This window comes from Sebastes umbrosus, chromosome 12 (assembly GCF_015220745.1).
Source record: "Sebastes umbrosus isolate fSebUmb1 chromosome 12, fSebUmb1.pri, whole genome shotgun sequence".
Lineage (NCBI taxonomy): Eukaryota > Metazoa > Chordata > Actinopteri > Perciformes > Sebastidae > Sebastes > Sebastes umbrosus.
Genome location: NC_051280.1, coordinates 8,107,880 through 8,124,170, shown reverse-complemented (window position 1 = coordinate 8,124,170; position 16,291 = coordinate 8,107,880). Strand labels below are relative to the sequence as shown.

The 16,291-nt window shown below is 37.5% G+C and overlaps 1 protein-coding gene and 4 non-coding genes across 6 annotated transcripts; all 5 read right to left on the bottom strand.

The window, feature by feature from the left end:
• Nucleotides 1-11,403: 11,403 nt before the first annotated feature.
• Nucleotides 11,404-16,007, bottom strand: rps8a (ribosomal protein S8a). Of its 2 annotated transcripts, none has more exons than XM_037787557.1 (6): nucleotides 15,953-16,005; nucleotides 14,869-14,975; nucleotides 14,536-14,635; nucleotides 14,140-14,315; nucleotides 12,660-12,789; nucleotides 11,404-11,562 (listed from the first exon to the last, which is right to left on the bottom strand). In XM_037787557.1, the coding sequence occupies exons 1-6, from the start codon at nucleotides 15,954-15,956 to the stop codon at nucleotides 11,453-11,455; spliced, it is 627 nt and encodes a 208-aa protein (XP_037643485.1). In that variant the 5' UTR covers nucleotides 15,957-16,005; the 3' UTR covers nucleotides 11,404-11,452. The 2 variants fall into 2 exon arrangements, with proteins under 2 accessions (XP_037643485.1, XP_037643486.1); XM_037787558.1 differs by lacking the exon at nucleotides 11,404-11,562 and adding an exon at nucleotides 11,667-12,491 and having other exon boundaries at nucleotides 12,607-12,789; nucleotides 15,953-16,007.
• On the bottom strand, nucleotides 11,975-12,043 carry LOC119499478. Its single transcript, XR_005209402.1, has one exon. It is a non-coding gene; the product is annotated as a small nucleolar RNA SNORD38 (small nucleolar RNA).
• On the bottom strand, nucleotides 12,910-12,978 carry LOC119499477. Its single transcript, XR_005209401.1, has one exon. It is a non-coding gene; the product is annotated as a small nucleolar RNA SNORD38 (small nucleolar RNA).
• LOC119499501 lies at nucleotides 14,406-14,474 on the bottom strand. The gene has a single exon (XR_005209421.1). It is a non-coding gene; the product is annotated as a small nucleolar RNA SNORD38 (small nucleolar RNA).
• LOC119499479 lies at nucleotides 14,712-14,817 on the bottom strand. Its single transcript, XR_005209403.1, has one exon. It is a non-coding gene; the product is annotated as a small nucleolar RNA SNORD46 (small nucleolar RNA).
• Nucleotides 16,008-16,291: the final 284 nt, after the last annotated feature.

The window sequence follows — 16,291 nt, the reverse complement described above, 5'->3', positions numbered from 1 at the left end:
TTGAGGAATTGCAGTACTACAAATACATAAGTACAATAGGTGGACTAATATCAATCATAAAGGTCTATGATAAATGTATTAATTTACTTTTAGGCAGCCTTGGCTGGGATTGTGCTAGAAACACTAATTTCTCAGTGTCTGTTAGTTAGTGTTTGCTAAGCAAGCAAATGGACGTTTGCTTCGTCCTCTGTGAATCCCTAACCTACTCAGTGCCTGCAGGCTGTAGCTCGACTGCAACAATGATGATTTCCATTATGAATTAATCTACTGATTATATTCCTGATTAATCAATTGATTATTTGGTTTGTAAAAATTCTGAAAATAGTGAGAAATGCAGTCACAATTACCTGGACCCCAAAGTGACACCTTCACAATGTTTATTTTGTCTAAAAGTAAAAAATAAATAAGATAAATAAATCTTATCAAACTAATTAAAAGGAAACACAGTAAATTCTCACATTTGAAGCTGGAACCATCAAATGTTTTTGCATGAAAAATTACTTCATAAATGATTACAATTATCAAAATCGTTGCCTATTAATTATCTTCGCTTCGGCCACACTTGTATATACTGTTGGGCAGTTTAATTTATAACAAAACATATTTTATAAGCTCTTCCTGTGTTTTTTTATGCAAACATCCTAATTTGTAAAGCAACTAAAGCGGTCAAATAAATGAAGTAAAAAGTACAATATTTCCCTCTGAAATGTAGTGGAATAGAAGTACAAAGTGGCATAACGAGAAAATACTCACGTAAAGTACAAGTACAAACTACTTATAATGTACTTAGTTTCATTTCACCAATGTTATGACAAGCAGTTTTAATTACACTAGACTGTCCAGGATGATTCCATATTTATAATATCTACAATGGTATGTATTCAGTTAAGTAAAAGTAGTAACACGAACAGTGTAGAAATACTCCATTACAACTAAAAGTCCTATATTTAAAATATTACTTGAGAATAAATACAGCGTCAGCTAAATGTATCAAAAGTAGAAGTACTCACAATGCAGGAAAACTGCCCCTGTTATTGTTACATATTGTTTTACTGAATTACTATTACTGATGTTTGAATGTGTAAGCAGCATGTTACAGTCACATCAGTCGCAACAGATGTGCACAATTTAATGTATATATTTACAGTTTTTCTCATTCGCTTTGGCTCAATCTCAAATGAGAATTATATTTTTTTTCCAAACAATAAGTTAAAATCTCTGAACAATTAGTTTGTTGTTCACAACAGATTTGAATTTCTAATTCATTCAAGCAAATCGCACACAAACTTTTGACATTTGGAGATTTCTGCAAAAATGCTGTTTTTTTTCGACGATAGAATGGCGAGCACTTCTGTACTGGAAACTGCTCAGAAACCCCCTTATTGTCAATCTACCTAGGAAAGCCATCCATCCTCTGAATGCCCTAGGTCTCTAGTTTGTGGCTGTAAAGTTTCATGAGGCTCTGATTATCCTAGAGGTAGCCACAGGTCATTTTATACAGTGAGGTCAAGTTTCCAAAAATGACGTTCTCACTACAATGAAATGGCTACTATGGGGACTAACATCATCACACATGAATACAGTTGGGCTCAATGGAGCCACAAGAGTCTCATCTTTACAGTGATACCCAATTTATGTAATTCCAAGACTGTTTAGGAACCCCACTATGCAGAAATATTCAAATACACCATTTTAGATAACACATTTATACTGCCCCAAACTGCATGTGATTATCATAAAGTGGGCATGTCTGTAGAGGGGAGACTCGTGGGTACCCATAGAACCCATTTTCATTCACATGTCTTGATGTCAGAGGTCAAGGGACACCTTTATAAATGGCCATGCCAGTTTTTCCTTGACAGAATTTAGCGTAACTTTGTAATGTTATTTATCTTTCCAACAGCACACAGCACATGTCAGCTAATTAATTTCCTTTAATTCTTTTATGTGCCATTATTCATACAAATGTTATACACTGTAAGAAAAACTTTTTTTTTACAGTTTTTTTCAAGAAATTTGACATTTTTTGTCTGTATTTCAAAATGACAGGAAAAAAATTAAAAATTACATATTTCATTTGTGATTTATATGTAAATAGTCTTAGATTTACAGTATTTTTTGAAATCACAATCGTAATTATCTGTATTTAAGCTTTTCTTGATCATTTTTAAAGATAATTATTCTGTTTTTTAGAGGTTTTTGACTCTATTTTAACAATTTATTTATGTTAAAAGAAAAGGATTTCATGGATTTCTAAAAATATTTCTTGTAAATATACAGATTTTTTTTACAAAAACCTCTGAGAGTTAATGTAAATTTGGGCTTTTGCAACGTAAAATTACATGTTTCATTTGTGATTTATAAGTAAATGGTCTTAGATTTACGGTGTATGACTATTCTAACAATAAATATATGTTAAAAGTAAAATGTGTCTTGTAATATTACAGTAATAAAGGCTAATTATATAAAGATAACTACTGTTTTGTTTTTTTACAGTTTACTTATGTTATTTAACGGACAGTATTTTTCTGTTTTTTAACAGACATTTTCTGGCGCCCCTGCTGCCGGAAAATTTGCGTTATTTTACACTTCTTTTTTTTTACAGTGTATCTAATCCCATCATTTGAATTCTATATAGGCTTTGCTTCATCTCTATTAAAACATCTGCTTCGCTGTCTGAATTACTGCACTTCAAGCTGATTAATGACAAACTGGAATCTGAGCATATTACTGATCTCCTGAACTAGTTTACTGCCTAACTGTGTACATAAAGATATCATTTGAACTTAGAACAAATGCATTTATTTCGACTTAGACACTATATTCTATAAAATCAGGGTTGGCTTGTAAAATCCAATTATATTGCAATTGGATGATCAGACTGTGAACACAGCAAATTGATCGTTTACATCATGTTTATGCCTTTTTAGTCCCGAAGGTTTTATTGCACTTACTTACAGTAAGGAGGGAAGTTGTAGTTCTCACAGTTTTGTGTGTGTGCGTGTGTGTGTGTGTGTGTGTGTGTGTGTGTGACAATAAATGACACCACAACGTTAAGAACTACCAATAAAAGAACCGGAGTTTATCAACACTCCGGTTGTAGTGGCTATCTTTAATCTTCATTGTTCTTATCTTCATCTTAACTTACTTTCTGTCAATGACCATATTTCAAGGACGTCTTCTCGTTTAATTACACAACAGAACCTTTCACAATAAAAGTCACTTCACAATAAAATTCACTTCCTGTCCCTTTGTCACATGTGTACGGAAGTTTTCTCGTAAAGTTATGACTTTATTCTCGTAATATTATGACTTTTTTTTCTTGAAATACTATGACGTTATTCTCATTAAAGAACGACTTTGTTTCTCGTAATATTATGACTTTATTCTCATTTATTTCCCACCCTCAATGTGGGCATAATACCCTACTATTTCCCCTCTAAAATAACACGTAAAATTACTACTCTATAATATTATGACTTTATTCTCATAATATTATGGCTTTTTTTCTATGACTTTATTCTCGGTATTAAACAAAGCAAAAAACAGGTTCTGGATCAGAAATCACTCCACATTCTTTACTGTTCACTAGTTTTACCAGATTTAAATTACTGTGCAGAGGTCTGGGGCAACAACTAAAAATGTTCATTACATTCACTATCTATTCTCCAAAAAAGAGCAATACGGATTATTCACAATGTCGGATATCTGGATCAAACTACCTCCTTATTCTTACAGTCAACATTATTAAGATTAACATATATATATATTAACAGATATATTAACATATACATATATATATATTATTTTGGGTATAAGAATAATGTATAATCTACATATTCTATATTGTATTTTATATGCATGGTCGGATGCTGTGTATTATATATATATATATATATATATATACATATATATATATATATATATTGTATTACCTGTGCATATTGTATATTATAAATAATAATATGCGTATATAAGAAAAGATAACAACTAGTCAATATGATTAAGTTAAATATGTAAGTAATTAATTTGTATTTTCATTAAGATACATTATAAGTAATGAATTGGTATTCTGGATTGATAAGGAATTTATATTTTGATAAGGATAATTATATCATTAATTAATTTATATTTCTGTATGACAGAGATAAAAGGTAATAATTATAGTTAGACAAATTTAGGAAAATGAGTAAGAGTATATGTATAGCTCAATAAGGAAGCTGGTTAATAATTAATAATTGACTTATGGAGAAGGGGTGGGATTAAAGAAATGTGTACTTCTTCTCACTCCTTTTCAAATATGTAAATCAAGGCATCAAGTGTTTGACAATTTCTTTTTCTTATGCTTTTCATTATATGTAAATACTACTTTTTCATGCTGTCCACTTGTTGGTATGATCTTTCTCTTTTTCTTTATTTTTAATTTTTTTAATTTTACATGAAAATGAAATGAATTCTCATAATATTACATCTTTTTTTTCAATGACTTTATTCTCTAAATCTCTGATTTATTTTATTCCTCAATGTGGCCCTAATACTCCTTCGTTCTTACCAAACTGATATCCAACCAGCTAATTTACATTGTGACATCCAGTACATCTTCTATAGGGACTGAATGAATGAGGAGATCAAGCAGCGTCTCTGTCTCTGTCAGAGGGAGGAGACAGAGAGCAGGACAGCTCTCTTTCTGGACCTGAAAACCTTCTTTGCTATCAGGTATTCTAGATAGTTTTATCGGTGTTTTTACTAAAGTAAAGGTAGCTAGAATGGTAACTGTGATAGTTTATTTGTGGTTATTGATTTGAAAACTACTGGCTGACTTGAATATGTCCAGCTGATTCCCGAGAAAACGATCAAGAGCTGCTGCAGGTGCCTAGCAACGGTTGCTAAGGGCAACTGACGTCAGGTCGCAGTGAGCTGTGACGTCAGGTCAGAGTTTAAAACGGGGCTCCTTTGATCTGTGACGTCAGGTCAGAGTTTAAAACGGGGCTCCTTTGATCTGTGACGTCAGGTCAGAGTTTAAAACGGGGCTCCTTTGATCTGTGACGTCAGGTCAGAGTTTAAAACGGGGCTCCTTTGATCTGTGACGTCAGGTCGGTTGCATTGATCTCAGGTTTGGCTTTGAAGATAATTTTACTTATAGGAGAGAATAATTCCTGCCATCATTGCAGGCTGAGCGACTGAGAGAGCAGGACAGTAAGAGCAGGACTAGCAGGGTAGTAGGAGAATTTGTTTTACAGCAGGATTTTGACAGAAGTTCAAAAAAGCATCAAAGATAATCATAATGACTAGAAAGATTGCAATGGAGATTCTTCGTCCTGCGATTGAATCCTTTTTCCAAAGGATCACAGCTGAACAGCAGGCATTGCTGAAATCAGGTGCAGCTGATGAAGCCACACAAGTGATGTTGGCAAATATGATTTTGGAACTGATTTCAATATTGGCAGAGTCCATTTTGCCTCAGGACACGACCATGTCTAAGGATTGTGTTCTGTCCCATCTGGGAGACACACTCCCTCGGACTCTTGCCTTGGTTCTGGACGTGAGCATCGAAATAACATGCGTCAATACGATTTCCTTGACCGACTTAATTGCTGAAGAAGTTGCAAAACAGGTCAACAGCTCATCAGCAGAGGATGCGTCTTACCTTGAGTCTAAGACACTTGCTGAAATGGTCAGTCATGCATGCCAGATGTTTAAAACGTTCATGGGCAAAATGAAGTGCACACCTCGACAATCACCGAGGCCAGAGATTGCAAGATCTTCTTCCTGCAAACTCACCAAATTCCGCCATTTGGACCGTCCCGCAAATCAGGACACATCTGTAACTGACGGACAACAGCGTGGTGACGACAGCTTTGTGGCTGCAACCACAAAACTTGCACAGAAAATAATTAGGGAAGAGCTCAGGGAAATCACCAGACCTCTTCTAGATGATATGCACAACACCGAGCAAGAGCTGCTGCAGTCTGACACCGAAAATATTGCAGCTCAGATCGTTCAGTCAATCAGCGACGAGGTTGAGAGTCTGGCCAGTGCCTGCCCAGAACCCAAAAAAAAGAGGAAATTGAAATTGAAGGGACTGGCAAAAAAGATAAAGACCTTTTTTGCCACACAGTTTGCCAAACTGTCAATTCATCGATGCGCAACTGAGCTGAAGAAAAAATTCTTCCCCAACTCCGAAGCTAAAAACAAGGATGAGATTCAGGAGTTCATGAGTGATTTTACCTCTACAGTTCTGTCAAACGGTGATGGAAAACAAAAAGCTCTGTTGGCTAGACTCAAAAACATTAGCAGTGGAAAAGACCTGGTCTTTACAAAGGCACTTTGTGATCTCCTCTACGATTACATCATGGAGGGGATACCTGACGTTGTGCCACAATCACTCATACAGTCAGAGTATGCTTCAATACGTGAGATGATGGAGGCTCAAATACACCGCAAAGTCTGGTGTTACTTTGGACTGCTGAGGTGGTGGTTGGCCACTTATGCTGGCATCCACGTTGGCCGGGCCACAGACGCTTTAAAGAACACCGATTTGGCAAAATCGATACTCACAGCATCTAAGCAGCTCAAAGCACAGATAGAAGAAAAAAAACACGCTGTCCTGCTTATTGTTGAGAAGCTGGTGGCGCGGATCTTCCGCAAAGTCAAGGTGAACTGCAAATTTGAAAACCCAAAGGTCATCGTTGAGCGCGTCTTTGAAAAAATATGGGCAGAAGTCGAGGGAGTAGAAATTGAAATCACCCCGAAAATGATAAATGAGGTCGACAAGGCGATCCACAAGGACCTCTGCAAGAAGTGGGGCTCTGCAACAGGCGTGCTGGTCTCAATGATTCTGAACCAGACTGAATTTGATGAATACATAGCCTCCACTATAGAAAACCACCTGAAGACACCACCAACGGGTTGTTGCTTCACCACCAGCAAGTTCTTCTGCTGCTTCAAGAGCTTGAACACTTTATTTTGTAAGCGATAATGTATTAGTCCTGCCTCCCGCCAGTGATTGGCCTCTATTGGACTGAGACCAGTCTCTGTAGGACCAGTGATGGGCCTCTATAGGACAGACATCAGTCTCTGTAGGACCAGTGAATGTCCTCTATAGGAGAGACATCAGTCTCTGTAGGACCAGTGATGGGCCTCTATAGGACAGACATGAGTCCCTGTAGGACCAGTGAATGTCCTCTATAGGAGAGACATCAGTCTCTGTAGGACCAGTGATGGGCCTCTATAGGAGAGACATCAGTCTCTGTAGGACCAGTGAATGGTCTCTCAGGGCCTCCTTAGTGGGCAGCAGTGAGTTGTCTACTTCAGTAGTGTGGGTTTTACTCCGGGTGCTCCGGTATCTTCCCACTTTACTTAAAACCATCAATAATAATAAATAATAATAATAATAATTATAAAACTGCTTCATTATTTAACCATCAAGGAGAAGAGTGTTGAAAGTCATTACTTCAGTGCATATGAATACAAGGAAATGGCTCTGAAAGTACAGTGGACACAAACTGTAGTTAATGTACTTGGTTGCTTCACTCAATTCATTTTCACATACACACAATGATGATTTAATATGTGAGTTTTCAAAGCAACAATTACAGTGCTCCAAGATATGTGAAACACCTTGTGTTTTGTATTTCACTCCTCACCTTCAGTGTGACATCTCTGCATACACTGTTTTGGTGAGTTTTCACATAGTACACCTGTAGTGACCCAAGAGGCCTAACAGAACTGCATCAGTCAAAAAACTGCTTCATTATTTAACCATCAAGGAGAAGAGTGTTGAAAGTCATTACTTCAGTGCATATGAATACAGGGAAATGGCTCTGAAAGTACAGTGGTCACAAACTGTAGTTAATGTTCATGTACAAACTGTAGTTAATGTTCATGTGTTCATGTACGTGTGACAGATTTGGACTGAAACTACAATGCAACCTAATATGAAGCAGTGTTGACAACAAACTGAAAGTCCTTTTTCAAAAGGTGTTCATGTATTATGTCTATTATGTCACTCTAGGCATTTTGATGTTTGTCTGAATATAATAAAAAAAGATATACCGTATGATCATGTGCAGCATTTCTAGGAACAAACTGGAAAAAGAAAAGAATGAAAATGCAAACAAAGAAAAGCATTGCATTGTACTGTGTTCACATGTGTGAATGTTGTGTTTTGTATTTCACTCCTCAGCTTCAGTGCGACATCTGCATTTACTCTGATCTTCCACAACAACTTAAAGCCAAAGTTGGTAACTTTGAGCAAATACAGTATAATAAAAAAAGTTATTCTTATAAAACGTTCATTATATCCTGACAGTTATTTTGATCATTTATAAATCGTTTAAGTCATTTATCAAGCAAAAAATGTCAAACATTTGCTGGTTTCAGCTTCTCAAACCTGACGATTTTGTTGATTTTCTCTGTTTTTGATTTCATGTTTTGGGTTTTGAATTGTTGGTCAGACAAAATATGCAATGTGAAGAAGACATTACCTGGGGCTCTGGGAACATGTGATGGGCATTGTTCTGACATTCTTCTGACTATTAATCGACATAATCAAAAGATTAAGCAATATTTAAAATAAATATTAAGCTAAAATTGTCCGTTTACAGCTATTGTTTGATACAACAGAAGTTTATTTCTGACTATTCGCCATGTTAGCACAACTTTAAACATAAAAAAGATCTTAGAACTAAATTGTGACATAAGGCAGGGCCCCTATAGATAGGAAATATTTCAAGAATCATTTTCCATGCTCATTAATAGACACACAGTGAACCTGCTTTGTTCAGTTGGTAATCCAGCCTGCTGTACGTATACGGAAGGCCTCACACAAATGTATAAATGCATGCATATCCCTGCTTTTGTAGATGGTCTAAGTTGAGTCATTGGTGTGTACATGGTAATGAATGCTTGGGTTGTTTGTGTGTATTGGATGTCCAGGACACACTGCTGGAGCTGCTGGGTGATGCGGTGGCGGCGGCAGGGGAAAAGTCTCGTGATCAGCAGCTTCCCCAGAGACCTGAGACATGCTGAGGACTATGAGGCCAAGGTCGGAGCCCCGGACTGACACACCTGTAGTCAGGAACATGAATAAAAGAAGAGAAAGTTGAAATCATGTCTCCACAAAAAACTTTAAAAAAGAAAACAGTCAGCTCATTTGATTTAGAAAAAAATTAAAAATGATAACTAAATATGACGTATAGTAAAACATTATGGAGATAATGGTAGAAAATGGTGAAGCACGACAAACTGAAATGATGTGTTCAGAGTGACAATTATTTGTTTGTCACAAGAGCAGCAAATGGAAAAAAGTGTCCCTTTTTTCCTGATGCAGAGTGATAGAGTAACACTAACACTGATGGGATAACAGCACAGTGACATACAGTCACCTGCCGTCACCTGGACTTGTTGCTGACTTTCCTCCTCCTGTGCTTTGTGTGTCAGATGGGGGAGCCCAGCGCGGTGCTCCTGCTGAGCTGCTCGGCCGACACCATGTCCAGTCCACATCCATCCTCTGAATGCCCTAGGTCACTAGTTTGTGGCTGTAAAGTTTCATGAGGCTGTGATTATCCTAGAGGTCACAACAGGTTATTTTATACAGTGAGGACACGTTTAAAAAAAATGGTCTCACTACAATGAAATGGCTACTATGGGGACTGACATCATCACAGATGAATACAGTTGGGCTCATTGGATCCACAAGAGTCTCAGCTTTACAGTGTAATTCAAAGACTGTTAGGGACCCCTATATGCAGAAACACGTCCTTTTACAATAGGTGAATATAACACATTTATACTGCATGCAGAAAACTGCTTGTGATTATCATAAAGTGGGCATGTCTGTAAAGGGGAGACTCGTGGGTACCCATAGAACCCATTTTCATTCACATATCTTGAGGTCAGAGGTCAAGGGACCCCGTCGAAACTGGCCATGACAGTTTTTCCTCGCTAAATTTAGCACATGTTTAGAGCGATATTTAACCTCTTTTGCAACAAGCTAGTATGACATGGTTGGTACCAATGGATTCCCTAGGTTTCCTAGTTCCATATGATGCCAGTATCTTCACTCTAGCTTTAAAACTGAGCCCACTACCTAAAAATCGCAATTTGAGTAATGCGTTAAAGAAATTAGCTAAACAAATTTGCACATTTGTAACTTTGACAGGCCTAATTTTTACACTTGTATTTTATCCATTTTGACGTTGTAAATCTGGTGAAGGCTATTTTTACTGGAATGTCACTGGATATTTTTCCCATAAAAGAGAATTGCACCTTGTCATTTCTCTGTTTATTCTTTTAAAAGAACCAACTTTTGGGGCCTTATTTAGCCTCCGTGATATTTGTACCGTCACTGTAGTTGGTCACGTTTCAATATGGATTACAGACTATTATTTCTGAACTGGATCAGATATAAGCAGATGCATATGTAGATTGTTTTGTTTTGGATGTGTTAATTTGTATGTTGTGTTTATGCTTATGAGGCCCTGTATACATTTTTTTTTATATTGTTGGAGACATCCTGAGATGTCAATGTCAATATATTGTTTAATTTACATACCATAATGTTTGGTTTGTTGGCCACAAATACATTTCTTCATCCATTCCTTTTGTAAAAGCAAAAAATAAACTGAAGTGGTGGAAAGTAACTAAGTGCTATGAGTATTTTTATTTTCTGCATCTTTATGATTTAGTTCTACATTACATTTCAGAGAACATTACAGTACACAATTTATGATCCTTAACATTAAGCGTGTTTAAATTGTTGGCATTTTGGATAGCTGATATTATATTTGTAACTATATTGACATTTTATTTGCATTCTTTCCAACTTTGTACTCTAACTGCTGCACAACAATTTCTCTCTGGATAAGGTTTGATATTACATGACCAATTTATAAGATATGATCCACTGCTATAGACTAAACTATATTTAAATTAAAAGAAGCACCACCTCAACCTGCTAAATTAAAGTTTACATACAACACTAATCTACTGTAGGAGTATTTTTGATTATTTGGTACACTGTAAATAATATTTCTGCATTTTCTAAAACGTCACAACTTTTACTTGGAGGTACCGCATTTACTCAAAGATCTGAATATTTCTTCTACCAATGATAATCTGACAAGTTGTGCAGGTCGTCTTCTACTAGATCAGGACACCCTGCAGCCTCCCTAGTCGGGGTTTCATTTGCACTCATGCTATTTGCTTTATTCACCGTCAAGCTCTTCTCTAAACATTAAATGTTTATATTTAGGGAGGAGTCATGTGTCCTCAAGCCCTGCTCATTAGATTAAACACACAGAAAGACCCAGTCACTTGACAGTTTTAACCTGCGGCCAAGATTAGAAATGCAATGGAGTTTCACAACACCAATAAACTCAAAGAATGAAGCAGTGACAGCAGTGAGTTTTGGGGCGTTTGGATTTTATTGACGTATCAAACAGCTGTACATCTATTTGCCTTTCTTGGCCTTGATCTTCCTCAGGTAGAACTCGAGCTCCTTGCCCTCCAGGATGTAGCCGTCTGCCCTGCCGCACTGGCCGGGTCTGGAGGCGATGCAAGCTGCAGGAGCGACGACAGGACACAGGATAAGTCAAGGAGTTTGATAAACAGTCTCAAAAATAAACAGTGCTTAAGTCAAATAATGTCAGCCCAATTTTGAGAGGTTGCAGAAATGTTATGACACCATACAGTTAATATTGATGTCAGATTAGAAGCATCATATAGATGATTGATGAAGAATTTAAGCTTTATTAATCTTCTGAGTACAAGTAACCAACAGCGTGAGAGTCTTTGGTTCTTTCACAGCCGATCTGACACACCCGTCTATAATTGCCCTGCTGCACCCTTAGCTATACAAATACCCACATGGAGCAATTCCAGTACAAAACAGTCACCTGTCTGCCACTGAACAGCCTAGTGCCTTGCTTGTAGGCACCACAGGAGGTGTAAGTATCAGTGTAGGTAACAGGTCTTTCTCAGAGTCATCGTTATCACCACTTTCATTCAGTAGCAGAACTGGACAAAGTTATCTTCATGGAAAGACGTGCACCAGGTCAGATAGAACTTTATAAAGCAGGTGCCATGAAAAGAAAAATATTTATTTTGTTATCTTGTGACCCTGATTGTGGCAAAAAGTAAATGCAATTGTACAGAAAAAAACACCCTTACAGGTGTCTTTCCAGACTAATTTTACACACTGCATGTAGAACATTCAGTCCAATTTAGTTGGCCTGATTCCCAAAACTTCAACCCCAGAGGGGTAACTGGGCAAGTTATCCCACAAGATCAGATCAGTGCAATTTGACATGACAAGAGATATATTGCATTTAAAAGTTAATTGAAATTCAGATATTTTAAACTCTCAGAAGTAACACTGTCACAGATATAAGACATGCATGACCAGAGCTTTTTTATTATTGTGCCTTAACACTGAAATTAATTAGCATCTGACTTGGCAGTAAAATAAATTTGCAAGTATTCAGTCACAAGCCAGAGGCCCGAATTTCATGTAAAACCAGAGCTGATGACATTTCTTTGAAATTAGCCCCTAGAAGGAGACCAAGTGACTTCAGGGAACAGTTAATCAGAGGTCAAGTCTTTCAAAAGAGATGCAGATACAAACTCCATACAGCAGAACAATACACATGTTGACTCACCAAGCAGTTTTCCCTGCGTGAACTGCTCCTCCAAGAGGGTGCTGATCTTGGCGGTCTTTTTACGCTCATCGTACTTCTTCTGGGTCCTCTTCGACCTCTTCTTGTTCAGGACCTCTTCCTCTTCAGGAGTCTATAGAAGAGGGGATAATACAGCTCATTTGATGGACATGAAACACTTGTGAGTGCTGTTGAGCAACACCGGATGATTTAAATTAAACACTGCAGACGAAGGCAGTTTAGGTAACAGGTCTTTCTCAGAGTCTTCATTATCACCACTTTCATTCAGTAGCAGAACTGGACAAAGTTATCTTCATTGAAAGACATGCACCAGTCAGACAGCACTTTATTATAATGCAGGTGCCTTGAAAAGAAACTAACTTTGTCTGACTCTTGTTGTAATTTTATCTTTAGAGTGCAACAGGAACGAGACCTAAAACGAGTTAGTATTTTAGCACTTCCGGCTCCCTCGTCTGGAAGACATTGGAATTTTTGAATGGGTTTTTAGTTAGATGCCTGAAATAAGGTCTGTGGTTAACACAAGCTGAAAAGATTTTAACATTTTGTTCCAAAACATAAAATACATCAGTAAATACCCCACTTGTAAATGTCAAGCCATTATGCGTCTTAGAAAAGGTGGTTGATAACAAATGGCTAAATGAGACTACCAAACGTCATCACGCTGACTCGACCATTGTTAGTCTCTTTGTGTATACTCACGTTCATGCGACTGGTGTAGTTTGTTTATAGGCTAACGTTAGCTTTTTACATCTGCCGATTACATTCACACTTTAAAAAAATAATAATCAGAAAAGTGGTGTTCATTTGTGAAGATTATCTTGCAGAACAAAATGCAAACGTTTGCCACAGAGTTTATAATCTGCATAAATCCAAAACCCAATGAAAAAATCCTATTAGCTTTTTGTCGAGGGAACTAAGGCGATGCCAACTTCCTGGTTGGCCTATAAAAATACATCATCTATTACACCAAAAAGTAAATTTATTCATAGATAAAGAGACCACCCTTAAAAAAAAAAAAAGTGTCTTTTTTTTTTTTTTTTACAATGCACATACAAAATTTAAACTAATTAAGCTGGACTTTCATCAAACCCAGCAGATTTACTAACTGAATTATGGACACGGTGCCACGTCAGGTTGGCACTATGGCAATATATAATAAGACACGCATTCTCAAATGTATGGAACTCTTGAGCATTAAGCTCTTGTATTACAAATGGAAATTTCATCTTTGCGTAGATGGGACAAAACAAAGATGCATTCTCAAAATTATCTGCTCAAGGGTGGCCCAGTTTCCCCCCAAGACTTTGATTTCACTCATGGCATTTCAACCTTCTATCAGCTATGATGGTGGCACCATAGAGATTATATACACAATGGCAAAACAAAAGTTATGTGTCGTTGTTATATTTCTCACCACTGAATAACAGTGTATGAGATATTTGTATTCTGTTTCCCAACATACCAGCTTGGCTCCCTTCTTTCGTCCCAGAGGAGTGGCAAAGTGGGCCTCATACCACTGCCTGTAAGGAAGGCTGTCGACGAGGACGATGCAGTTCTTCACCAGGGTCTTGGTTCTGACCAGCTCGTTGTTGGAGGCATTGTAGACCACATCAATGATCCTGGTCTTACGTGTGCAGCCTGTGTACACAAAATCAACAGTTAGCAAATCCCCCCTCAATTCATTTGTCAAATATTGACATTGTTAAAATGCAACATAGGAAAAAGGTCTTTCTCAGGTGTCTTATTATCATCACTTGCATTCAGTAGCAGAACTGGACAAAGTTATCATCATGGAAAGATGCATTCTCAAAGAGGGCTCAAAAGGGCGACATGAAAGTGTCATTTGAAATAAACTTACACTCAGAGCCCCATGAGAAGTTACCAACATCGATCCTCAGAGCACGGTACTTCTTGTTCCCACCACGGACCCTCACTGTGTGGATGCGACGAGGTCCAATCTAAAGAAACGGACAGATTTTGTAAGTATTGGTACAATGTGTATGCTTATGGATTCAGGTTATTTATGTGTATTGAAGCGTGTCAGCGTAACTATGACAAGTCCTAACATCGGTAGGTCAAAGCTTTGAACCAATACGGCTCAAAAAGACAAACCTAAGGTCATGTTTTCATCACCCACACTACATCACATGAAGTCAATTATAAAAGTAGGTAATCACACGTTTATACTCACTTTTGTGTTTGCAGGAGGGCGCCCGAGCTCATACTTCCTTTTCTTGTGGTAGGGCTTGCGTTTACCGCCAGTCTTGCGGCGTTTATGCCAGTTATCCCTTGAGATACCTGAATAAAGGAAAAAACAGATCAAGAACCAGGTGTTAGATCATTGGAGAGCTCACAAGAAGAAGCTCACTACAAAATTGTTCTGTGCTTGAGCAATCAGTTCTCCAAGGTTGTTATCCGCAGTTTTAATTTGGATTAAAGAGTTTCATCATGTAGCTCAAGCACTTTAAAGATCCCAGCTAAGGCTGAATAGGCCTGCATGTTACTTTACTAAGATCATAGTGAACTGGTTTTAGGCCCTTTTAAAATCAAAATCTCTAATTTGCTACAGGACCATGGTGTCCTACAGTGCTGAATAGACCATATGCTTCAAACTGTCCTCACACACTATGAAATACTATCATAGCATACTATCACAGCATGACAGCAAGGCAGCTTAGAGACAACAGGACTCATCCTGTGGCCTGTTAAGAACCAGCATGCTGCTCCTGTCCAAGACACACACCTTCATTAACTTACTTATAGTTATATCTTTAACATAAATGATGTTAAATGCACCGAACCACCTTCTCAAACACGTGTTATTCTTACTGATCCCTCATGTTTCAGAGCAGCAGCGTGTCATGCTCACGTCCATCCTGCTAGCTGATGCTAACATTAGCTCTCCACTCGCCTCTAGCGCTCCTGAAAACAGCCACAACTCCTCCTGAACGACTGACACAGTGAGTACACAACACTGACTCCTGTTTAAATGTTATAAAGCCTCACTAACTGCAGCGTGTGTCGTTGTGTAGCTCACTTCAGCAGCAGAAGCTAACTGCACGGCTAACCAGAGAGGCCATCTTGGAGCACTTCAGAAAGCCATGAAGAACTACTTCATAAAAACACTATAAAATGACTGTAGACAGCAAAGTTAAAGCTACATCTGTTCGAATAACATTTAGCGGCAATATAGCAAACCATTGTAGTAATATTCCTTCTTTAAAACATCAGATGGACAAGGATTCTCCCTCCGACCCCAGCATGAAAACACGTACCCATCTCAGGCGCCGGCTAGAAAGAGGGACAGCAAAGGCTCATGGGAAGATTTGAAACAACGTGTTCTCGCGAGAATTCACGCAGCAGCGAACGGTATTTTCTTCCACGGGGGTTTTGTTGTTCACAAAGAATGAACTAATAATTTATTGAATTAATACAAAAATATATTTATCTATGTCGGTGAATAACGAGATGGATAACAAAAATATGTCATTTTTAGATAATTTTTATTTAATCTCTGAAAATTAATTAATCTGTAATTGTCTGAAATATATTAATTATTTCTTTTTTTTTATATTTTTGAGAGTTACAAGTTCTCTTAACATGGTCATGGAGCA